The sequence below is a fragment of the Bradysia coprophila genome, unplaced genomic scaffold (assembly GCF_014529535.1).
Source record: "Bradysia coprophila strain Holo2 unplaced genomic scaffold, BU_Bcop_v1 contig_24, whole genome shotgun sequence".
Lineage (NCBI taxonomy): Eukaryota > Metazoa > Arthropoda > Insecta > Diptera > Sciaridae > Bradysia > Bradysia coprophila.
The window spans coordinates 4956698-4983937 of record NW_023503501.1 but is presented as its reverse complement, the minus strand read 5'-3'; the positions used below and the strand labels follow the sequence as shown (position 1 = coordinate 4983937).

Sequence of the window (27240 nt, the reverse complement as noted above, 5' to 3'; positions counted from 1 at the left end):
AATAGACTAATTTGATTGCTGCGAAACAACTTTTTGAATAAAATTCTGATAAATACCTATAAAAAGGTGACCCTCTGTTACTGACACGAACTGGAATTTCAGGTCTTGATATCGTTTTGTTATTGAAACAAACGAAATGGTTATTTATTCGATATAATCAGGCCCGGACTTGCTACCAAAAGGCGCACCGACCTCGTAGAACAAAGAAGCATTATGTACAAAGGCGCCAACATACAAAATAGAGGCGCCTCTATGTCAGAGGCCTGCGAAAAATACACCAAGAAAAATTAAACTAGGAACGCTATATTACAGTCTTCGAAATTTCAAATGTCTCACTGTCATTTTTTTCAAAGAATGTCATTGTGAATTCGCAATGACACAATGAAATTCTCAGAAAAATTTGACAGTGAGACATTTGAAATGTCGAAGACTGTATGTCATAAATAAGCATTTAACAAATTCGAGTTCCTTTGTAATCCTTATGTGGTTGCCCAGAGATTGTTAACTTTACAGGCTTTACAGAAAAGGCTAGACCATCTGTTATCGACGACGACGAGAATAATAAAGCGATGCACTCCAGATAGAACCCTTTTATATAGCAAAATGTGTGTTTAGACAAATGAAGTGAAAGATCTTGTATATCAAATTCAGTGTTTGAAACACGATGTAACACGCGAAACAAGTGAAGTAACAGATTTAAACAGAAAAATAGAATATTTCCGTTTTTTCCCAAAATGATGTTGTTAATCACTTCAATTGTGACCGATGAAATATAAGATTGGTATCAATCAATGGAAATCGAGACTCAGAAGTAAAATTAACCTGATAGTCATATAAGTATGTTGAAAGTCTATAACGACGTGACAGTCATTCACCAATAATATTTCAAATTCAAGTTACATTCTACATTGCAGCGCCAACGGAGCTGCAATAAGATTTTCTCTTCAGTGTGTTTTTGCTGCCATCACTGAATCGAATATGGCGTCATGAGTTTTTTGAGGTTTTCGATGGATATCAAATCATCCGCCTGAAAAATGCATTTTGAACCAAACTCTCACAACAAATAATTCCAGTTTACAGTTTCTGGTGATCTGATCAGTGATCTGTGATTGAATATCGAATACAAATGTGGTGTTAAAATTGGATTGTGCCCAAAATCCAAACATATTTGGAAGTGTTCTTCAAACAAAATTTTTTTTGTTTTCTTTTTTTTTCGCGACACTAATTTCAACAATTGAAACAGGTGAGAATTTTCACTCAACTTTTTTTTTTGTGTTCGTGTGGTTGACATTGACTTTAAGTGTTGGATAAATTCGTAACAGAGTTTTTACAGTTTTGATGAAATTTATTCGATGCGGGTTTCCATATTACAATGAAAACGGAATTACACTCCACAATTTAATTGTAATATCTTATCTGTCATTGCTCTTGCAATGGCCTGGCAGAGAAGCTAAAATGTTTATTTAAACTATCAATCAATCAATACGAAATTTAGTTATTTTTAGTGTCGTTTCTGTAGATATAGATATGTACGATGTGCTATCACAAATTTATCGAAAAGTAAACAAGAAAGAAGATCGTGTGATAACAGAGTTGAACATTGAAGGTAAAATGAAAGTTTTTCGTATGCTACCACACCATACACTTTGTAGCAAATATCCAGTTAATTACACTCATGTCGACAGTCGAATCTAAAACAAGATTGAAAGTTACTTAATCGCGGAAATTGTGTGTGTTATTATATGCTGTGCCTCGGGTATAATAATCAGCGAAGAACTGCCTTTAAATCAAACAAGTGACAATCAAAAGCGATAAACTCTATCGACAGGATTAGTAATAATAATTTTGAAAGTCTTCACATAGCCGTACTTCGAACGGACGATGTGTGTATAATGGCAACAGTTTAAGGGCCATTGATGTTATACCAATGATAATCCGTGAATTCATGTCAAGGACAGTTATTTTGCACGAAATTAGCTTTGTCTCACCACACTAAACTGTTAAGCAAGACGATTCGTCGAAAAAAAAATTCTTGCAACACACCTGCATCTCGGTCGATAAAAAATCGAACGAAATGTAAGCGGTCGTCTTCCATACTTTTCTGACAACCTAATCATTGACCGAAACGTTATAGTATTGAAGGTGTGCGATGTGTTATTGTGGCTCTGTGCAATGTTTTTTTTTGATTGATTAAAGTCAATTTATCTGTCATTCAATTTGAAAGGTGTGTATAACCGATGTCATATTAGATCGGTCTGTCCAGCAAGGAAAAAGTTTTATTTTAGTCTGAGTGATGTCTTTTCCCAAAATAATCCAACAGAGTCTGATAACATTGAATGTGGGTGGCAGATTTCGTACTTGAAACGAAAACGGAATGAAAGAGAGCACCGACAAAGTGGTGTAAAATTGAAAGGCGAAACGAAAATTGAATTGTGTCACACAGTCAACTATTCTGTTCGATTCGTAATTGTGTATTTCGAACCACCTGCGATAAATTCATACCGCAAGTCATTTTCCACAATTTTCCGTTTCAGATCGAAAAGTTAACCGTACGGCTGAAAGGTCTCATCGCCCATTGAGACCATTAAAAAAATCACCAACAATTGGGTGGTAGGGCGCGATGTCACAAGGAGCTGGGCCGGCTGGTACGACAGAATTTCGTGAATATCAGTGGGCCTACTCAATCATGGACTCATCGCGCGTCTCAACATGCTTGATATCGATGCTATTGATTGTGTACGGCAGCTTTCGCAGTTTGAATATGGAACAGGAGGCACGCGAACGGGAACAGAAGAAACGGCAAAGCGATTCGCTGAACAATCTCATAACCGGCGAACCGGTTTCGATTGAACAAAGTAAGTAGTCCATTCCATTCGTTGTCGATGTTGGCATTTTGTTTAGTTTCTGTCTTTCTCTCTGTTTATGCGTCGCAGATAAATTTGCAACCCTGGACACAATGCACGCACTGTGTTTGCCGCTTGGAGCGTCTATTTCGCTGTTGGTAATGTTCTTCTTCTTCGATTCGATGCAAATGCTGTTCGCTGTTTGTACTGCAAGTAAGTTGTTGTTTGATTCCATCGTCGAATTGAACTGTGATACTCAAATGTGTGATTCCGTCTTTCAAGTAATCGCAACAGTGGCTCTAGCCTTCCTTCTGTTGCCAATGTGTCAATACATAATTCGTCCGTGTTCAGATGGGAACGGTAATCGGATATCATTTGGCGTTTGCGGACGATTCACTTCGGCAGAGCTTTTCAGTTTTTCGCTAGCTCTGTCGATCGTGTGCATATGGGTGCTGACTGGTCACTGGCTTCTTATGGACGGTATGTGTAAACTCCACTGATTGTGTTTTCACGCAATAAATCAATTTCATCTCAATTACAGCCATGGGCATGGGACTGTGTGTCGCTTTTATCGCCTTTGTGCGCTTACCATCGTTGAAAGTGTCCACATTACTGCTCACCGGGCTACTGTTATACGACGTATTTTGGGTGTTCTTTTCGTCATACATATTCAGCACAAATGTAATGGTGAAAGTAGCTACTCGACCTGCCGATAATCCAGTTGGACTGGTTGCCCGAAAATTAAACATAGGAATGGTCAAAGAGCCACCGAAACTGAATTTACCGGGAAAGTTAGTGTTTCCAAGCTTACACAACAGCGGACATTTTTCCATGCTGGGACTGGGAGACATTGTGATGCCAGGACTGTTGTTGTGCTTTGTGTTAAGATACGATGCGTACAAGAAATCGCAGGGCACTCTAGTCGATGCTGGAGTACCGGTACCGAAGGGAGTTGGATCTCGACTTACATATTTTCATTGTTCTCTATTAGGGTAAGTGTGTTTCGAACGTTTGGTTGAGTGTGTGACGAAACATTTTCGATTTCAGTTATTTTTTGGGTCTTCTTACTGCCACAGTAAGTTCTGAAATATTTAAGGCAGCTCAACCAGCACTACTTTACTTGGTACCATTTACTTTACTACCGTTACTGACGATGGCGTATTTAAAGGTGAGTCGATCCATGATTTCAGATTGTGTGACTCGGAAAGATTTTTCGGTTACGACTAGAATGAAAGCTCCGGTGAGATGTGAGAGCAGTTGAAGAAAATGTCGTCGGCAGTCCGTGAAAGAATTTGAACTTTATTGTAAAATCTTGTGAGAAGTTTGTAGGGTAACTGTATCCGATTCGGGCAAATTACAGCTGATTTTCAGCGGCTCTCACATCTGACTCATATAAACAGCCTCAATAAAACAAACACACACACGCCACGGAGAACAGTGGCAGAGACGGTTTTTTGCGACATGCGACAATCCGACAAAACGGTCTTCGATAAATTTTTGTGAAAAAAATTGGCGCAAAAGTTTTGAATGAATTTACACTGAAGTAAGGTTTAGGTCATCTTGTATTCTGGAAGCAATTACAATTTGAGGAATGTCAACAAAATAAAACAATGTTTTCATGGTTCAACCATACATTTACTATTTAAAAATACAATCAATTCATGGTGTGACTGCTGAAATCAAAATTTCTTTTTTTCAATCTTTCTTTTCCGGCGTTTTTTAAACGAAAGGCAACAAATCGGGTAGTAAGAGTTTTTTGTAAAGAGTGACAGTTAGGTATTTCACATTTAAAGCCTCTATCTAATATGTAATCACGGATCAAATTACATAAATTAAATTTTTTCGTTTCATAAAGAATTGGATGAATTAATCTGAAAAGTTTCTCCATTTTGATAAAATATTCAAAAACATCGTTGCTTACATAGTGAATGTAACTTTGGCTGTGGTATTGAAAATTCGGCTGACGGATTAGCCTGGTGGATGATTTTGTTTCATCGACACGCGATGCGCGACAATAAGAAAAACATAACGAACAGTGGATGTTTTTGAGTTTCTTTTTGGAAGTCGCTACTTTATACAAAATGTAGCAGCATATTTTGTACAAAACATTTCGTTCACGTCGATTAATTATCACTTTTGAAATATCAAAATTAGCATCATTTAGTTCTGCTTTATCACTTTTAGTCACAATTTCGTTTTTGCCACGACTATCTTCTTTGATGGAGCGGACTATATTCAAGAAACCGGAAAGGAATTTAGACTCATCCCAATGGTACGAAGAGTTATTAACCGGAGCCGATAAATATTCCGAGATCGCAATGTTTTTGATCGCATTTCTAACCTGGATTGCGTTTGGCTTAGGATTATCAGCTCTTACGCATGAAAATAGATTTTCCAAACAGTCTTGAAGACCACGACTAGGCATGAAAAATTCGAAGTTCTGTTCCGTTAGCAAAAATTTTGTAAGTTCCAATATTGAAGTCGTTGATATGATGAAGCCTCGCTGGAATGGTTTCCATCGACCGTCTACTCCGAACTTTGCATGCTTTATTATCTCCATCATATCTTTCAGTTCATTAGAAAATTCGTCGAAATTCTGCTTAGTCACACTCAACGAATAATGTCGGGCTGTCATCAATTTAAACCTTTCAAATTTAACAGAATTTGATTGGTTATTTATTGAAATTTTACTCGTAAAAATCAATCGTCTTTACCATCTAGACAAGATTTGAGAAAACCAACCAGTGGTTCCATAGGAGCTAGTCTCTTGTTCCTTGGTCGATAGCGATGCATACATGTAAAACAGGCCGGTAGAAACATTGGATCCTACTAGGCTTGTAGCTACCGGTACATTCATTTTTTGGAACGTATTCGGCTGTAATACATGCGGTTGCAGTTTTGGTGCCAACTTTAGTTGATCCTTCTCTTGTAATTTATACAATTCGAAAAAATCCGCGTATTTCAAACGGTCACATTTAAGATCGAATTCGTTAACGATGTGTTTATCAAAAATGACCACCTCGTTGTTCCGGATACCTTGCACGATGTTTTTCAACAGGTGTGGAACATCTGCAAAAATCCAAAACTTGCGGTTCGGGTCACAGGGATGTGGTATGGAATTTTGAACGACTTTCGACTGACGCGTAGCTAAAAAATAAAAGTTGTTAGAATCATTTTTATTGACCATTGCTTTTGATTACCCTTAATTCCCAGCAATTTCCATACTGCTGCATTCGATCCACCCATATCCGACGCCAGCCCATTACAACGTAACCCGATGTGCCATGATTTCTTCACTATAGTAAAGATTGTGTCGCGAAAACTTATCGCATTTATGCTATCGCCAGTGAATTCATAAGCCACGATTTGCTTATACTTAGACGACAGTCCAACCAACAGAAAGACCATTGCATGTGTCGCTTCTCCTTCGGCCGACGATTTGGCAAGCGGAATGGTAATTTTTCCAACATATGATTGGGTGCCAATATCGAATTGTGTGCCTATTGTATAAAATATTTTGTATTCATTTATGTGTTACGATTACTGACGATGCTTAAAACATTGAACATATATAAACGTTGTTAGTAGATCATCCTTTTGTGCGCCCCTCCCGCTAGACAAGACAAATCCAATGTTACTAAAATTCAGTGAACAGACGAGACACAGAACCACAACCGCGTTCGATTGAATAAGTGTACCTTCGATTATAGAAACCTCGTCAACGATTAACAGACATTCTTTCTCGAAATTATTGAAGGAGTTTGCTTTCTCCTTCAGAAAGACAAAGACATCTTCCAAAATTCCTGGATTAAAATTGATTCCTTGTAATCTGCCCCGTAGCACTCTTGTTGAAGGTATAGGATGACCTTCCTCTTTCATGAATAGGTAGCCTGCCTTTTTGCAGGCAAATTTGTACTTCAAGGATTTTAAAATTGTATCGTCTGACCAGACACGAGGACGCTTCAAGTTGTTTTTCAACATGTGAAGTTGATCAGAATTATATATATGAGATAGGGACGTTTCAAGGTTATTTATATCGTCTTTAAGTCGCTTATTTTCAACAGTTAACAACTTGTTTTTCTGAATGATAGCACGGAACTCAACAAAAAGATTTCTTACAAAATTTACGACGAAAGTACAACAAAATATCAAGTAAAGGAACTGTCTGATTAAAGGAGCACAAAAATGTTGGGCAATCGGCGTTGAGATGACAGTAAGTTTATCATCTGATGGGTCATCATTGTTTTCGTGAACGACCGAACTATCTAAATATTCAACATTTTCGTATTTTAGACCGTGTTCATACATTGTATGGCCGTCATTATCACCAAATTGATGGATCTCGGTACCCGAAAAAAATTCAAAGTGTTCCTAGTTTAGAAAATTTGTCATAACTGCAGCGATGATTATAGGCTGAAAAGCAAAAATATTACCTGGCATATTCTCTGATTATTAACATTCCGTAGTGGCAAGGTCACACTTTTAATTTTCGTCAATTGCTTGAATCGATGCCTCCCGGCTTCAGAGCATCCTCTCACTGCACACAAGACCATAATATAAACCTGAGAAATTTCATTAGCTGCAGTTTAATATTGAATTTTGAAGACACAATTTGCAATAATCTACTCACTTGACGTATTTATTATCAAAAATTCACAAAATAAAATAACACCAAACATCGAATCATGGTACAATTTTGTTTTTGTTTTGAATTCTGTTCAACTGTCACTGGACCGATTTGTCGCAAAATGTCGCACCGACATATCGTCTCTGCCACTGTTCTCCGTGGCGTGTGTGTGTTTGTTTTATTGAGGCTGTTTAGACTCATAGAGTGTGACCTAGTTTGTTTCAAGGGTCTAAAATGAAATATTCAAAATTTGTCTAGGGCGATTTAAGACGCATGTGGAGCGAACCATTCATAGCGCAGCAGTCCTCAAAACAACTAGAAGTCTGAGCTGAACACTTTAGTTTAAGATTAATCTAATTAGCATAAAGCAAATCTATATAAGAAACAACAAAGTACTTTTGAAGTGATTCAAATTCTAATTAAAACAAAAAAAAATGCTGCACCTCCTCCACTTTCATCCGTGTTCTGAAACGACATTTATCACGCAACCAAAATAATTAAAAAAAAAAATTAAAAAAGAAATTCTAATGCTAAGTGTAAAACGTTTCCAATTAAATTTTGAATGGTCGAACCATTTCGTTCTTTTTAAGAAATTGGATAGAATCAAAATGAGAACGGCCTGAGAAGCTCATCTAATAGTTTTATCATCCAACCAAAATTCATTATAATACGCAATGTTGTATGTTGTGTATTTTACCGTACTCATAGTTAGAAACTGCAATGGACAAAGAGATAACTATTGTAATGAATGTGATGTGGAACTGTTTTTTTTTAGAGAGATTAGTTCACTGAGATTCACCTGTGAATTTTGCGATGGATGTAGGATCCATTATAGTTAGTAGCTTAAAATTCTGATTTGTAGATTCTCAGCTGAAATTGTTTTAGGATAAAATTGTCGACATTGTGAGAGATATTGATTTTATTTTGGCTCTAAATTCTTTCTTTCTCCACATTTGTAATTTGCGAATCATCCATCCACAATTTTATTTATTTTTAAACGAAGAAAAGTCTATAAGAAGAGTGAAATCTCAATGACATAGTAGAATGAAGAGAAAAAGGGTCATCGTGATAAAAACAGCAGAATAATCATAGGGAAATTTGTTGAACAAAAATAAAAATAAATTATAATCTGAACCATTTTGACAGAACAACAACGTAAAAGAATGATAGATCATGAACAAATGAACAAAGATAATTTATATCTAAATAAAAAACAAAAAATTGATTAGACGATTTACGAAATGATAAAAACTTAGTGATTATAAAATTTGTATTTAAGTAAAAATTAATAAAAAAATTAAAAAAAAAAGAAAATTGAATAGCTGCTGTCCCGTCCCAGTAGAATACATGTTATGTCCTCCACGGAGACACTCAAAAATAGTAAAGTGATCGGTGTATGGCCTATTTTTGGTAGATTTGTTTTGAAAAATGAGACAAAGTTTACCAAAATTTACCAATAATAAGTTTCGTCAATTTTCGAAAATTTTGGTACAATTTGGCAAATTTGTCTGAATACAATAGTAGTCCCTGAATGAAGGAGTTATTACGCCAATTAGTTTTTTGGATTAATTTTTTTCGACTTTATCTCCACCGACATCCATGTATACCTATGGTAGATATAAATCAGCTGAAAAATTTTTCCTCGGCGTTTCAGCGTGTGTGTTCGACGTCATCCTTAGACAGGATTCCAAACATGACGCAGACGCTGTGTACTATTGGCCTATTGATAAATTATTACTGAGAAATTACTGAAAATTGACAAAATCTACCGAAAATTGACTAAAGGTTACAGAAAATTAACAATAATTTACCGAAAAAGTTTACCGGTAAATTCAGTAAATTTTTGTTAAATTTCGGTATTTTTCAGTATTTTCATTAAATAAAGAAATTGCTAATAATAGGCCATGGTTGCATATATGCATCGAAACGTTTAAGATCATTTTTATACTCCTACAACTTAGGAATTCATTGCTGATGATGGTTACAAATCGTAAAATTCAAGACAATTGAAGCTCAGTTTTTTTTGTTTGTTTAAATAACCAAAATCCAACTACCAACAGGCATAATAGGCACACAGTTATATAACGTTTCTCCAACATATTTCTCGTAAATGGCGAGAAAAATTAAAAATAGCAAAACCTGGACACAGGCTAAGTCTACCCTTAGAATACCAGAACATGTTGTGACTTGAACTTGCTTGTAATGTGAACTGAACTGAATTGACATGAAATGCATAAATATGTTAACGTGACAGGTTACCTGGCAAATTTGTTTGAAAATTTTTCAGTTTTCCTGAAATCTTATCGAACAGATCTTTTCCAAGCTAGCTCTTGTTCGCAGACGACCACGTTTAAAAATAATCGCTGCTTCGGGAGTATATGGAATACTTGTATTTTTTCGATGGAGACATGGGACATGCAGTTAGATGTATTTAAAAAAAGCAGATTTAGTTATAAATTTAATTGTAAAACTAACATTTTTAGCCGTAAGATTGGTCTTTCGATTTCTTTTTTTCCATTTAAATCGACGATTTTTTCGACATCCTTCGATATTTTGATTTCCTTTTATTTCTCAGTATAACATACCTTCACTATCACAGACATTTACCATGACGAAAAATTTAGATTACAAGAAGTGACTCGTAAACATATGGTCTGATGTGAGTGATTTGCTAAAGATGGTTCGAATATTTCTAATTTACGGAAGCAAAATTAACAAAGGTGAAGAGATCCTAAGACGAAAATGAGTTGTCTTCTGTTTGACTGAATTGACTGATTAAAATCAAATGCCCGACTTCGGTGATTCGTCCCGAAATAGGCGAAATGAATTTAACAAAAAAGAACATAGGCAAACTAGGCAAACATTTGAACTTATGACAATCAAAATCACTTCAGACTATTACTGGCATTGTCAATAATATTGAGCATATACTTGTGCAATGTATTTCTTACGCCACAATCGACTGTATGTGCTAATACAAAATTTGCATTTAAAGTGGTAAATTTTCACTAGGGCGATCATGACCAGTGTTCTTCGCGTCATCTAAAACTATTTCCATTAAAGTACAGGTTCTGAACTGACAACGCTTAAAATGGTGGTGTCAAGAGTTCAAATCATTTTGTCTTTCTATTGAATCTTAATCGTGTGGTAATAGTAGAAACTATCTGGTCATTTCATAAATACAGAGCAGAACATTAATTTGATCAGCGTCTTTCAGTATGACTGGTAAATTGTATCGAGATAAATTGACTGAAAATGATCATCATCACTTTAAGAAAAGCTCATTCGATTTTCTTTTAATTTAAAAAAAAATTGTTTCTCATTAAAACACGTCATTTTTAGTCCATAGACGTCGCTTCCTTAATTCATTGAAATGCGTAGTGTATAGTGTAGGCAACAAAACTTGAGGAACTTGAATAACAAACCCATTTGAGGAGTAGACGAATTGCTTCAAATCCGGGACAATTTGTGGTAGTTTCATTTACTAAAATATCTGAAAATTGCCGAAATTTATCAAAAATCTACAGAAATTTACCGACAAATATTTTCGGTAAATTTTGGTAAATTCAGTAAATTGTGGGTAAATTTCGTAATTTTACAGTAAATTGCATATGCCCTGCCTCAGTCGTATACTCTTTATATAACGAAATGCAATAGTCTTCGACAAGAGCGAATCCATAACAACAAAATTTCGGATCCGAAAATTTAAAATGTTTTTTTTTTGTGTCATTTGAAATTAGTCGACATTCGATTAATGGTATACCATAGGTAATAGGCTTATCATTTCTTACAAACATACAGTGTGATGTGATGATAACTTTCTTTGCATTGCTGAGGCTGCAAACAAACGAAAAAAAAACTGATTCATGACCAGGAAGATCAAGGTTTTTCATTTCAATACTTGTATGCAACGAATCGCATTATATAAATACTAGCTTGACATGTTTGGCTTTCATCAATGTGTTTTTGAATAACTTTAAGTTTGTAGAATGATGTTTGATTGAAATGCAAAATAAAAGCATAGACACACCGCTCGCTCCATAGCAAATTTCTCTAAATTAAGCTTTTATGTTCCTATAGACCGAACAAAGAGAACAAAAACAAATATATTTGTATCCAACCTATACTAAAAATCGCAATTTCGTTAGTTTGTCAACCTGAATGTGTGAAAATGTATTTTTCATTTTAATTTTCCCCTTTTCGTAATAACAGAAAAAAAAATGGAAAAATAAAAAACAACAAGAACAGTACTCTATGTGTGATTTATAAGGATCGTAATGTAACTATTAAATTCACTGAATCATTGAAAATTTTTATTTATCAGTAATTTTTGTACTAATTTCGAGGAAAAAAAACAAGAACAAACAAAATATATAAACCGTTATTATATTTATACTGAACGGAAGATGCGTTTTACTTTCATTGTCGACTTGAACCATGTTGAACCTATGAGATGAGTATCATTGAAACCGATCAACACTATGTCAGGAAAATGGATCCAAATCTGTTTTATAACAGCCCTTGTGCTAAAATTCAGTTTCGATCAGATTATAGTTTTGAGAGGGTATTTCAAGAGAAGCAGAAACACAGATCAAAGATTCTTTATCCCAACATATCAACAAACGAAATTATCGAGTTCAACAGCTTAACGAGAGTCTTTTACTTCAATTGTTTTAACATACATTTTTCTATCTAAAACCGCACTAGCAATAATTTAACTTTTTATTTTTGTCGTCACTTTCGATAACATATGACAAAAGTGCAGAGGCTGATGATTGCGAAGAAATCCACTTTAGCCACAGAAGTTCCAAAAGATGTTATTGGATTCCAAAAATTTGAAGTTTGACCGTAAGACTTCATTCATAGTCAATTTTACCGAATTCCCTTTGAGGGTGTAACCTCATCTGAAGAGCCTAATATTTGGGAATTAATTATCAAAAATTCCCAAATTTTTTTTATTTTCCTGTTTATAGTTTTTGAACGTTTTTTAAGTGCTTGATATTTATCAGGAAAAGTTGCCTGATAAATATCAAGCACTTAATTATAAAAATGCAAACAAAAAAAGGGGATTTTTTTGGGGAATTTTCGGGAATGAATTCGCAAATATTAGGCTCTTCGAAACAGGATTTTCAATGATTTTAAAGGCTTTTTTTGCTTGATTTTCAAGGATTTCCATCGCTTTAAAAGGTCTTCTTGTTTTTAAAAAGATTTCAAAGGATTTTTTTAATCAATCAATTGAAAAAGCATTTTATAATTTATTCGCCTCCAACAACACCTGTGACTTTACTCTAAGGATATTAATTTACGTTCACTGCTATGAATCGTATTCATCGTGTGGACGTAAAATTCTACTGTAATGATAGTATATAGATAATGAAAGTACTTGTTGTATAAACTACTTCAATGTAGCACAAGCAGATTCTTGTGAAATATCGCCAAAAACCAAATAGCCAAAAAATGTCCTTGTACGAAGTGAGATGTTCCTTATACAAAATGCTACAGAGAAAGCCATAGGAACATCTTTCTTTTACAAAATGTACTTTCTGCATACCAACTTTGCTGAACCTCAGACGAAAAGCTCAGTGGCGCAGACTGCAAGAACCGAATTAATTTCACACCTTCCGACTTTCAAAGAAAGACGCTTCGCAACGACAAGCTCTTCCCTTGCTTACGGAAGCAACTGAAGATAGTCAGTCCACTCTGACCTATGACCGCCGCTAGTTCTCAATGTCGAAACAGCTTTTCTTTCTTCTTTTTTGCCACTTTACGTGATGGGCAAGGGAAGAGCTATAGCTCTGTTTGTCGTCCCAAAGGGTAATGAGGAATTTCGCGCCGTCGTCCCAGGGTTAGTACGAACTGAAATGTAATGTTCTAAGCGAAGTGTCACTGATGAATCAACAAAGATGACACTTTTAGCCGGGGGTTGGCTTACCTCTATGAAGTAACTTAGATAAAGTTTTAGTCAAATTTGAGTCACAAAAAGTTTACATAACAACAAAATATAGTGTCGACGAGTCCATGTATATCTTTCAGGAAGTGCCGCTAGATTGGGAAGACTTAAATGTAAATGTGGGGTAGCTTTCTGATCATTGACTAAACTAAACTAAACTACCTTTCTGTAGCGTTGAATGCAAAGTTAAATTGGTGTCGCATTGCGGAGAAGATTAGCAGAATGAGCTAATGAGCACAGCAACAATGAATATCGTCCATTGTTTATTTAGAAATTGAAGTTCTCGCTTAATTTGTGGCCAATCAATGAACTTTGAAAACGTACACGTATAAGAGCATCGATTCTTGGTATGTATTCCAATTGAAATCAAGAATAGGAATCAGTATCTGGTCACCCTAACAATTATTATTATTGTTCAAGAAAAAAATCTATATTTTGACTCAATCAAATTAATTAATTACGACTTGAAACAAAGCACGGTACTTTGCTTCGAGCGTTTTAGTTGGAGGTCGGAACTAAAAGATATGTGTCAACAACATAAAGTACCCCTTCTGCACGTAACATGTTCCATTTTTATACACCTTGATGGATAGAAAGGTATACCCATAACTGTCGACCTATTCACGACTTTCGGAACTATTACGAAAACCACATTTCAATGGTAAAACTGTATCTTGGCACTATGAGTAAAATGTAACGAGATTCAAATTATGAAGCTTGTGGACACCCTTAATAGCAATGAAAGTAGATAAGTAGGTATGGCCAGTCCAAACAAACCGGCTAGAACAAATTTGAACGTTTGGCCATACCTATCCATTTACTTTCATTGCTTAATAGTTAGTGTTATTTGAGTTAGAACCGCTAATGACATTTGAAGTTTCAGTCAGACAGATTCGAGTTTCACAGTCGAAGAGAGATTTAAGGTGAAAGTGGATGGTCTGCTTGTGTCTGTTCATGATCCAGTTCAAAAAACCATCTACGATCTACCAAACGAGATACTCGACAACATTTTCTCTTACGTTGGGGTGTTGGATATCGGTCGTTGTATGATTTGACGTGTAAAAACCTCTATTACCCTGCTAGGTGCTTTGATGTTACACATTTCTTTGTTGGATGTCGAGAGAAATTTACGTTAGTAAATAGTTGAGTTATTTGTGTTCACCATCACCATCCATATTACAGTCTCTGTCTAATCCTAGTCGAATGATTGCAACTGTTAGTGTCTCGTCCCATGATTTCAGAAATTAGTTTCTTTGAGTGTGGCATAATGAAGATTGTGTGACGGTAACCTGATAGTACATTACATGCTAGTAAAATGCTAGCTAAATGGAACTTAAGAAAAACAAAATTCTAAATTTTCGAGAAAAATATTTTACTCGCTATACCCCTAGGAAACTCGTTTTCCTTCACGGACACTAACGTTAAAACTCGTTTCCCGGGGAAATTCCCTAGTTAGGAAATTTTTATTTTGACTTGTGGGATTATATCCCTTGCCTTCGGCTCGGGCTACAAACTTCCCACTCGTGGGATTATATCCCTTGCCTTCGGCTCGGGCTACAAACTTCCCACTCGTCAAAATAAAAATTTCCCAACTAGCATGTATAATGTTTTACTCGCGAAGGCCACGACAAACGAATAGGAAGCCTTCGGTCAAGTCCTTTACTTCAATCATAGCACTGCTACAGTAGCAGAGCTGTGCTTCAATTAATCGTTAACTACGTTAACTGCATTGATCGCAAGATTATTTTTAAAAGTCAAATATGATACAAACTAAAATGTTGTATACAAAGTCATACATAAAGTACTCTTTTTGTATTTTTCTCTCTGTAAGTCATCAGTTATTTATACACACGGTGTTTGGCGCCAGTTTTTGAAAAATTATAAAAGCGAATTCAACCGAACTGTCATTGCTGGTTTTTTACTCACACATACCATTAGCACTATAATTTCCCAAGAAACGAAAATGGCGGTCGCCCAATATCAAGTTAATTTTTACATGTAGACACTGGCTGTAACCACATAAATTACCAACTCATTTGCCCGATTACCAGCTGGTCCAGGGGATACTACCGCGTCTACTTCTTTAATTAAATTAATTAAAATCTGATTTTATTTTTAACAAAATCTTTGATACAAAATCCCAGAAATCGGTTATATTTGTATTTAAAATGTTTTTCGATTTATTTGACTAGGTGTGCGGTGGGTAATCAACATTCCAGATCATAAGAATTGTTCTGCTCGTTTCAAAGTTTTTTGTTAACAAAAATAATCAGATTATAATTAATTATTTTGTAGAACTAGTCGCATATTCGACCTTAATTATGACACGGAACGATAATCCGCCACCGATTCGAAAACATTTCGGTACATTTTGTGGTATTGTCGGTAATGAGCTGAAAGGTGTTACCGGTATTGCACAGTTTTTATATGGAATTTCAACCTAACAAAAACGAAAAAGTCTGCTCGTCGGTATACCAAAAAATTGTGTTCGAAGTTGTTTTCATTCCGATAATATCAGTGAAATGCAAGTGAAATAATCAAATCTGACCGAATAATTCTATTAAAACTGTTACATTAACCGGTCGTAAGTGCGCGGAAATGTTGACAAATTGAAAATCGTGTGGAAAATCGTCGGAAATTACGTTCAAAAAATTATGTGTTCGATCACAAGTGATTCCGAAAACGCCAGTGTGTGTTAGTTAGAAAAAAAAACCCGAAGATACATATTTATATCGTGGTGTGTTTATGGGAAAAAAAAGTGCGAATATCAAAGTGTATACATTACGCGTTTTATTAGCCAAGGAAAAATAAATAATTTAAACAAAAAATTTATTTATATTAGTTAACCGTTACGTAGACACATCGTATAGGTGTAGTTTGAATAATACAGAAAAAAAAACAAAAACAATTTCAACTACGCAGCTAGGAAATATGGCAGTGGCTGGTTCATTAGATGAGTCTGGTCTATTTTCCAATAGCAGCAATGTATCCTCATCCACATCGGCCAATCCGACCGGTTACACCGGATGGACGGAATTTTGCGAACGGCATGCTAGAGCTAGTGCTTCAGACTTTGCTAAGTCGTGCATCCACTATGTAAATAAAAATCTTCCAGAAAATGTTCGAGCCACAGTGAGCCACAGGGATTTTATGATGAAATTCATAGAATGCTTTTCCGATCATTTTGATACGGAATTTTCAAGACGTCGAGTACATAAGGTGCGTATTATTATGTTCAAAGTCTATTGTAGTCTGTGTTTTGTAAGAATATCTCGTACGTGTTTGCCATCACGTCTTTTTTTTTCTGTTCTGATGCTGTATGCCTTGTATATTATTATCGGTGCAGAAATTTCCGTTTCATCTTTTTGCCGTCGAGACGAAAATTCATTTCGTCCACACAATTTTGTTTTTATGCAATTGGATCGTATAGTCCGGCTGAAACGAATTTTTAATATGATTTTACATGTCACGTTGTTCGCGTTATATTTTTCCCTACGTTTTTTTTTTTCATTCATTCATTCAGACAATAAAGATGACCCCAATGAACTTTGGTACGGCAATTCCTGCGCTGTTTTGGTCGTTGTACTGTGTTGTGCATATAAATATTTATCGACTTTCGATTCTTGCATTTTCGCGTTTCGTCTTTTATTGAGCCAACGCTATCAACGAACGAGACATATTTCATTATTACAACTTTATATGCGAAGCACTCCAATCTGGAAACTTTGGCGCGTGATTTTCTCACACCACCATTCCAATTTCCGACAATATTGGCTGGTAAAATGACTGATGAAACGTATCAATGTTCGATTTCGGTTTTTCCTCAAATTGTTTTTCAATCGATTGACGAAAAATCGAGTCAATTGAATTTTAAATTAAAAGTAATCAGTGACCCGTTTTTTTTAACGGCTGTGACGTCTGTACAATTTTAATGTTTTAGTAAAAGCGTGCAGAAAAAACGCCAATCATTGCTAAATTGATAAATTTTCATGTTTTTCAAAAAAAAAAAGATAGATAAAATTCCTCGACGCATTGTTCGAGTCGCAGTGATATTACTGTGCCATAACAGATCAATATCCGCCCTCGACATACCTATTTCATTTGTCACTATAGCCCAAAGAAATTCGAAAAATAATTGATCTATTCGGCTCCTTAGCAGGGTCTGTTATTGGGAACTTTGTTTGCTGAAATTTAACGAAAATTTACTGAAAATTACCGAAAGGTTTATCCAGTAAAATTGGTAAATTTCGCTAATTTTCAGTAATTTCAGCGAATAAAGTTCCCAATAGCGAACCCTATAATTCCTAACCGTAAGCATAACAAGCCTGCGTGAATGAATAATTCTCACGAGTTTCAAGTTACCACAGACAGTCTTATCGCCGTTTATACTGGTTATCTTACCATCGCGCACGTCATTCCTCCAAATTCACGAGGTGTAACCGGTTTGTTTTGTTTGAACAAACAACTGGACTATAAATAACAAAAATTCCTCCGTAATTAATCTGATGGCCGTTACGTAACTGATAATTTTGTTTAATTTTTATCAGAAGCTGCTAGAGAGCCAAATTCGTAAAAAAAATGTTTTGTTTTGATAATGATGGACCATTAACGAAGCGAAAATATGAAATTTTTCGTTCACAATCTAATTCGATTTATCTATTATATACTGCGTCAAACACAAACAGATTAGCCCCGTACTTTCCACAAAACAGAAATCTTTGTTAAGCGAATTATTTACATTCCATTCGGTAGACAAATAAAAGTAGAAAAAAAATGATTTTGAAATCATTTTATGAAAAATCGAGTTTATAGAAAATCGGACCGGACACCGATCGAAAAACACAAAAAATATTCTAATTTATGGTAACAGAATTTGAGGTCTGCGGTTAAGGCCAAGGTAAATCAATTTAATTTATTCGAAAAATAAATAAAACGAAAAGACACAAAACATTTGACTTACTGACATTTCGATTTCAAATGAAGATTGATTGTGTGTGCTGTAAGAGAAATGGTTTTCGGAAGGGCCTTGGGCGACAATGATTATGGTGTGAAGACATAAATTTAGGCAAATTTTATTCTCAATCGAAGGCGGTTGGTCGGCGCTTGTCTGAATCGATGTCACTTGAAATTGTATAATCTCTAGCAACAGAACAAGTGTGGCAGCCTCCTGGCAGCCATCTCAAACATTGTGGAATGAAGTAACGTCTTACGTCGTAGGTGTTTAAAGGAACTTCTCTTAACAAAGACATCCCTTGTTAAATGCAAGAATATTCAATATTCAATCGTTTGACGAGAGAAAGTAATTTTTTCGGGATTTCGTCATCTCTTCAACCGTGGTAAACATTACGGTATCAAACGTTCAAGGTGTTCAGTTTCCGTAACTACTCAAAACACATACTGAAAATCCTTACGTTTACTGATTGTTGTTCTGGTGTGACTTACATTTATGGAAGAGAATCTTCGAGTTTGGCAGAGGTATACTGATGTAATAGGCCTAGGAATGTTTTGTCAATGATCTTTATTAAGCGTAGTGACAGGATTGAATAAAACTCGGTTCGGGTGTTTTAAAGCTACCTGTCCTTAAAGTCAGGTCAAACTTGTTTTTGGCCGTGTACGATTTCAGTCCTAGCGTCATTAGCATATACTCAGTCTCTATTCTTTTCTCCTTATCTCAGCGTCAGCAGTAGGTCGGAAATTGTGATTAGCAGCCTAGCAATGCTAGGACAGATTTTGCAACTTTTAAGCGAACACTTTTGGTTTTTCGTTACTAAATTAAGGACTACAAAGACTCGAAACCAATTTTAGTTCAATTTGTTAATAAGACACTTTCGAGATTTCCGACCTGTATTCACCACCGTTACCCACCTACCTATCTTATATAATTCATCCGAGTCAGTGAACAATCTAATTTTACTATTCCCACAAAGAGGTCGCTTTACTATGGCTATCCGTCTGTTTTTGGGAAAATTGTCTCGTATATGTTTCCTAATTTCCCAATTACCAAATACATACAAATGACCTCGAAACAGGTAAATTGTTTGAATTAAAGACTATTTAATTCAAATTATTTGTTTCTGAGAATTAATTTTCCAAAAATAGACTGTGCTGCTTCAGGCAGGGCCGAATATTCAGAATCTAATTAACTTAAATTGAAATTGCCGAAACTCACCTACAAATAACGAAATTTACGTGTTACGGCATGTTTCATTTTCATTTACATTGCCTAATCACGTAAAGCATTGTACTTACGAGGTTCCAAGTTGTGTATTTGACAAGTGGGGAATACAGCCCTCACCTTCGGGTCGGGCTGTAACACCCCACTTATCAAATACACAACTTGGAACCTCGGAAGTAATATACTATTACTGAAATTTACCGGAAAAAATTTGTCGGTAAATTTTAGTAAATTTCAGTAAATAAAACTCCTAATAATTAGACCCAGGCTCTCAGCTCATCAATTTTTCAATTTGTTTCGTCATCAATCAAGCAAATTGATCGTTTTATTCGACTTAATAATCCAACCGAACAGATTTATTGACTATTAACCCAAATTGAACTGTAGTCACCTGAACTCTGAATGGTCTGACTGCAACTTTTCTACACAGCTCTCGAAATGATATATTTATGCGTATATGAGTGGAGGATAATCCGTCTCTAAAATTTATACATCCAATTACCAAACATAGAAACCCATTCCGATTTGTTTATTTAAAAAAAAAAAAAAATGAAACACACACGCCAACGCAGTCGTAAACAACACCAGAAAACTATGCTAGAAAATATATTGTGTGGGAAGTGGAGAGATGTTTTATTTGAAAATGCGTTCATCGAATTTCACATCATTCAGTTGGTTACATTATCCGCTGACTAATTCACCTCTTTTTCTGTAGTTTTTGTTTTAATCAAAACAATCAGCTGTTTTCGTTGTAAACAACTAATCATTGCGAATAAAAATAGAAAAACAAAATTGTTTGAAGGTAAATGTGTAGAGCACAAACAAACATCGAAAAACAACATTTTAGCTGAATCTTGTGTGTGGCACTTATCAACAATTTTATTTCGTTGTTATTATATTGCGTCTAATATATGAAATGTTTCACATAATACGAAATTATGTCTGTACTACGTTGGTCATTTGCATTTTACATTGAATATTTTATACGAACGGCTGACATCTATTTTGGGGAATAAATTTAGCAAAAATTGAAAGTAAAGAAAAATGAAAATTTCTTTGGGAAAATGCAGGTCCAATGATCGAAACTCATACAAACATTTCCTAGCACTTCCTGTTTGTTCCTATTATTGATAAACAATACTTCAGGAACGATGCAGGGACTTTTTTTTGGGAAAACATGTTCCCATAATTTCTAATAAAAATTGGGAAAATGTTTTCTCAAAAATTGTCCTTTTGCGATGAAAACCGTTCTGAGTTGATTACAAAGATGTTTCTCTAGAAGTAGTATTAACGCCCTAACCTTTTAGAAACGGGATAGTCACCTGTTATCTACAGTGATGTCCAAAATAACCGATCACCTGGGATTTTCGGCACCAAGGGCAATTTTTAAATTAGCGTCACAAATGTTCATTCTGTGCACCAAATATTCATTAGGGGGGTCCAGAATCGTATGGGAAAATACAAGTTTCGAGAAAGTTGGCGGACCCCGCGGAAAACGAACCTATATGACCCACTGATAAAAAATGTATATGGGGCCGATGTGATCCGAGTTGATTTATGGGTCGCTCAAGGACGAAATATGTGAAAAACCACGAAAATGAGGGTTAAAGAAAAATTGAACGTAACTAACAGATGCTTTGGTCACTTCTTAAGGTGAGTTGGATTATTTCACTTCAGAATAATCCAAAGAGACCGATTTAATGATTTGTAAGTGCATTCGCATCTCCCAAGTCAGTCAAAGTTTCCCAATCTGTTGACCCAGTCTTTGGGTTCTTCCAAAACATTTATGGGATGTACATCGGATATATTCATATCTATCGAGAGCTTATGGCATAAACTTTCATCGCAAAAAGAAATTTTTTCGAAAACAATTTTTTGAAGCTATATAGAAATCGATTTTGGTGCAAAAATGTCAGGGTCGTGAACTCAGACAATGTTCAAATGACTGTTACGTCAAGACACCAACTTGAAACTTATTGTGTGTGGGCTCGTTAGAAAGCCACTGTCATTACCTTTACAACGACACCTAACACTTAATTTTAAGAGTGACTTCGCCTGACTTTGTATTACTTGGAAATTTGGTACGAAGAATGGTTGGAATTTTCTTCGGTGTTGTGTTGCTGGTCGGATGGTTGGAATTGGACACTTGAGACAGATGTTGTGGACACAAGGACTTGAGACCACAACATCTGTCTCAAGTGTCCAATACTTGGAAATTATCTGTCGATTTTTGTATATATCAATATTGTTAGGTGTGCCCAGACGATATAAAAATTCCACAAAAATGCAAACAACGCATTTTTGTTGCTCTTGCATCTAATCTAAGTTGTCTGGACCAAAAAAGTTTGATATTGTCGCCAAAAATTTTTTTCCATAGAAAGTAATGGAAAAAATGTATGGAAAATCACAGCGTTTTTTCACATTTTTCGTCCTTGAGCTACCCATAAACCAACTCGGATCGCATCGGCCCCATATACAATTTTTATCAGGAGGCCATAAAGGTTTGTTTTCCTCGGGGTCCGCCAACGTCCTCGACACTTTGATTTTTTGGACCCCCCTAATATTCATAGCTCGTTTTGCTGAATTTATCTAAACTCGATATAAATCGACTTGCCAAAAGTAGAAGCATTGATGCAAAACTAGCATCCGTTTTGAGAAACTCGAGGATACTATCGTGAAACTAAAAACTAAAAATTGAATTATTGAGTTACCAGTGCGTGGGTTCGAATTTCAACCGAAATACTATGATTCTGTCAATCACAGTGGTTCACAATAACATCTGATTGAATTGGTTTGTGGCACTAGATAATTGAGATAGTATCTACGAGCGACATCACTCGTTCTCCCATGGTACTAAGTGTTATCTGTCTTGGGCACATAAGTCGAAATCTTCGACTCGAAAAGCCAGTTATCGAGTTGTTGGTTTGTGGTGGTGTCTTTTAAAAAGACCAAGCGGGCTGATAAGAGTCTGGTGAGAAGAAGAACCATCATCGGCTCAACGCAAACTCTTAAGGCTACATTCCTTAACTGTTCATGTGGTAATTCTTCTTGGATAGAATGCATGTGTAACATGCAAAGACTATTCATGCTGTACGTACTTAGGCTGTACTAATGCTTCGCACGCTTAGGTATCGATTACCTCACGATGTTGATGTACCAGTTGAACTTCTTATTCTTTTCTTATCGAGAGTAGTTTAAAACAAACAGTCGTATTGAGATCTTTCCCACAGGACATATAGTTCGATCTAACCAGCGAAATTCAATCTCTTTATTGCCTTTCGTCTGAAATAAGCAATTATTTACCCTTCTTTAGTCATAGTTTGTCATCAATTAACATTTTTATAAGCGGAAATAAATATCTCGTTTCTGTAGCAAATCATATGCGAAAAAAAACTGAATCGTCAGACAACCATAATCATCCAAAAATAACGTAGATACTCCATCCAAGCCGTTTTCCCATTCACTAAAAACAACAACCATCAATACGTTATAGTCGGTTTAATGTTAATTTTGAATCAATTTTTGTATTTTGAATTTTTTATTAATGATGTCTTGGTCTGCTTATAAAGAGATCTGCGTCTTTTTTTTCCTTCATTCATGCAAATAGCGTCATCCGTTTGTTGTTGTTGTTGCTTTTATTGGTTTACATACTCTCTTAAGAGTTTAAATAATATTTTTTTTGTGTGCTGAAACTGACCAGACCGCACGGCTCAAAGTATTAAATAAAAAGAATAAACATGAATGTGTTAGGTAACTCTTTTTTTTTGTTTGAAATGATCAAGGTCAACAATTTAACTTTCGGATGTGAATAAGTTAGGTGGACATCGAATTAAATGAGATCGGAATGATGAAAACGCTTTTTTTATATCGTTCACCTATGTGATGGCTTTGATTACGATCGGCCTAACCCATAATATCAATATGCTGGAAGCTGTGACCTTTGACCGAATTGATTTTATACAGAAAGAAAGACATCTTTAATCACATTTTGTTGAACGAAATAGATTGTTTTCCCATTCCAATTTTGAGATATAAGAAAATCGAAATGGGTGTTCATTTGATGCTCCAAGTTTTTGTTTTGTTTCAAACATCCCACGTAAACGTTGAATTAAATTAATGGTACAGGTGCTGTAAGTAGCCGCATTTTGCGATTATCTAATGGAAAACGATTATAATGAAATTACAATGACGAAACCAAGAGCGAAACTCAATTTTTGTAATTTATCATTTGAAGTTGAGGTGAAGTTGTCTAATTCTACACTTCAATTTTGCGTCACTCTTCATCCAACAGCAATATTTGACTATCAGTATTGAAGGATGCTATAGTCAAATCGTTTGTATGTGGGCTTAAAACGAATCTTCCAGATAAAGTTTTGTTACCACTTAAACACATGACAGTGACGCAAAATTCCAGTATGGAATGAGCCTCTAAGCCATTAAAAGCCTGAAAACATGCCAATTTCACGTCATGTAAAAATGAGTCACTCTTCCCAGGAAAGGTCATCATTCCGCATAAACTCATTGCCGAAGCTCAGAGTTGGGTACGTACTCAATAATAAATCTCTACCAGAGGTTATATTTGGGATTAGACCCGTCAGATCGAATTATCACCTGATCATAGTTGAGCTTCGTCAATTATTCAATTTTGCATGGCCTGAATTTGACCTGTTTGGATGATCCTGTACCTTATCTTTGATGATTTTTTATGGCATCATGGGTCACCCTAACGCCGTCAATTATTTCTTAAAACATTTATACTGAGAGAAAAACTTTATAATTTTCCACTTAAATTGCAGACTGGTAATGGTTCCGTTACACTTCCCGAAGAAACAGACTACACAGATGAAATTGAAATTCCGAAAACCACTCACAAACCATTCTTCCGTCGTTTATCGTTCAAGGGTTTGCGAAGGGGCAAGGTACTGTGACTTAATTCACATTTGATTGGATATGGGAACATGTCATCCTATTTGGTAAATTTAAGAATTTTATGCTCTTGCAGGCATTGTTCCATAAACAGCATTCGGATGAATTGGAATTGTCGGGCAGTCGTCAGAACAAAGTTAAATTGTCAAATATTGTGGTTGAGTGTCGGAAGGAAGGTAGTGTACAGTATTTGACGCCAGAGAGTTTGGAGCATCCGAGCGGTCCTCAGAAATGGGAAAAGTGTCGTTTGGCTCTTGTAAAAACCGTTGGCGGATATATGCTAGAATTTTACTCACCACCAAAGTCACAACAGGTATACTGCGTCATTCCAACCGTTACGACTCGAACCATACGATCTAAAATTCATTTTTTTTCCAATTTCAGCCTCGCAGTGGAGTCTTTTGTTTTTTGATATCCGAGGCCAGGGAAACGACGGCACTTGAAATGCCTGATCATGAAAATACTTTTGTGTTAAAGACGGACAACAACAAAGAGTATGTTATTGAAGCTCGTGATACAGACGATATGCGCAGCTGGCTAGCCACAATACGATATTGTATGCGCGGAACACCCACATCACAGATCCCACCATCCGAGCCAGACATGTCGATAACGACATCTTTGCACGACGGTGCGTTGACTAGTCCTGTTCCAGATATACCACCACGAAGGCACGGCGATCGTGTCTCCACATCCAGTAATTTCGAATTGACCGAAACCGATTTAGAGCAAGCCGAAACCGACACAGATTTGACTGCCGACATGCGACAGTATCCATGGTTCCATGGCACTTTGCCGCGATCGGATGCAGCGAATCTGGTACTACATGGTGGTACGTCTGGACACGGTGTGTTTCTGGTGCGACAGAGCGAAACGAGAAAGGGCGAATTCGTGTTGACATTCAATTTCCAAGGGAAGGCAAAACATTTGCGAATGACCTTGAACGATCTGGGACAGTGTCGCGTGCAACATTTATGGTTTCCGACCATATCCGAAATGCTCGAACATTTCGGTGAGAATCCGATACCGTTGGAGAGCGGCGGAACGGCTGATGTGAAATTGACCGAATTTGTTATACACACGGCGGTGGCACACAATCTGCAGGCTTCGAGACATGTGAGATAGCCCCAGATAAAGAGGCTTTCATTTCCAGTTTGCCAACAAATCAGTGTCAGTGATGCTTGCAAGCTTTTTTTTTAATTTTTTATTTTATTTTTTTGAATTTTGTTTTTCCGAATTTTTCATTTTCAATTGCGTTCACAATTTGAATGAATCACCGTCTCGACCGATGTGGTTATCCGATTTTGTTATAATTTCTGCGATTTAGTTGTTTGACATGCATGCGTCTATAGTTATGATAACCTAAAACCTATAATATCTGAGTCTATATCTGAATACATTCAGTCATTCATTATATGCATGAACTGTAGTCCGTTGAAACGGTAAACCGTGAATAATGCACTTGCCCGTAGACTGTAAATATATTAAAAATTGACAAATAACATCTCACCTGTGCTCGGAAAGTCTAGACGGTCCTCCTTCTCTACCGTTTCGAATACTTCAACGCAGGCCTTGACTGGCTCATGAGCATTCGAGCGAGGCCTGAAGGACTTTTTGATTTTTGTGATTTAAGGGCAATGAAGGCTCTTAATGAATCGACCCTGAAAATGGGGAACGTGAAGAGTAGTGGCACTAACAGTTCCTCAGCATTTCCTCGATATTTTAGTTTGAGGATTGTTGTGTTTCGGGACTCACAGTTCTCACAGTCGAGCATTCACAGTGAGTGTGAGTTTCCTTAGTCAATCACTTGTCACTTGTAATTCCATTCCATTGACCCTGGGACATAATTTAGCCGAGTCTTTCTCTAACCACTCGAATCGTTTTCAATAAGTCCTCCGCTGAATTTGGCCCCGATTATCCGATCCTTTGTTATGGTCTGTGATGCCTTGTCCTGGCTGAATAGTTTTTGGTCAATTCACTTATCTCGAATCGCGAAACACTCTCACCAAATTTAAAGTTGTTGTTAATTTGCTTGAGGGAATGTAACATTTTTTTATCTTATAATTCGCATTAGACTTAACCGATCACATACCCATCATACCCGTTGCAGTGGAATTAATTTCGGTTTTTCCGTTTTTTCTTCTTTCATCTTCCATCTTACAGCCACAAGTCATTACAATAAAATGCAGCGTTCGGGTAAAATCATGCGATCTCGATCTACAATCGCCGCAAGGTCTGGCACAAATAACTACGACAACATCATCATCTTCGACGGCAACAACACAACAACAAACATCACATAACAACAACAACACCGATTCGGAGACGGGACGGGCAGTGGATAATCAGTACAGTTTTGTGTAAAAATGTAAAATGTAACAATTTAGTGTGTAAAATCGATCCGGATTATATTTCGATATATTATCACCATAAAACGGACAGTGTAGTGCGGTTGTAATGTGATTTTCAAAAATGTTTCGATGTTCCTAAGTCCATTCGGAGCAATATGAGTTCGTGCACATGAAAATCGCAATTATTTTATGTAATTTAAACGACAGGAATTGAAATCATAATTGATCCGTTGATAATGTTCCCTTTCTGTGTGTAAATTGTCTTCAGTGTCAAGTTCGAATTTCAGTTTGTCTTACAAGAAATTTTGTAATTAAAAAGATTTCGAATTCTTATCGTTGCTTACTGAGTACTAAGTGGCTATGGCAAA

At 36.0% G+C, this 27240-nt stretch overlaps 2 protein-coding genes across 3 annotated transcripts; both read left to right on the top strand.

Annotated features, from left to right (window-relative positions):
* Positions 1–963: 963 nt before the first annotated feature.
* On the top strand, positions 964–11870 carry LOC119078013 (signal peptide peptidase-like 3). 2 transcript variants are annotated; one of them, XM_037185403.1, is made up of 7 exons: positions 964–1243; positions 2535–2855; positions 2925–3056; positions 3126–3323; positions 3385–3835; positions 3891–4011; positions 7729–11870. In XM_037185403.1, exons 2-7 carry the CDS (start codon positions 2621–2623, stop codon positions 7795–7797), a joined length of 1206 nt encoding a protein of 401 aa, XP_037041298.1. In that variant the 5' UTR covers positions 964–1243; positions 2535–2620; the 3' UTR covers positions 7798–11870. The 2 variants fall into 2 exon arrangements, with proteins under 2 accessions (XP_037041298.1, XP_037041299.1); XM_037185404.1 differs by having other exon boundaries at positions 965–1243; positions 2934–3056.
* Positions 11871–15845: 3975 nt separating this feature from the next.
* On the top strand, positions 15846–27240 carry LOC119078012 (SH2B adapter protein 2). The gene is made up of 6 exons (XM_037185401.1): positions 15846–16639; positions 24392–24514; positions 24598–24834; positions 24906–25637; positions 26685–26992; positions 27049–27240. Exons 1-5 carry the CDS (start codon positions 16352–16354, stop codon positions 26883–26885), a joined length of 1581 nt encoding a protein of 526 aa, XP_037041296.1. The 5' UTR covers positions 15846–16351; the 3' UTR covers positions 26886–26992; positions 27049–27240.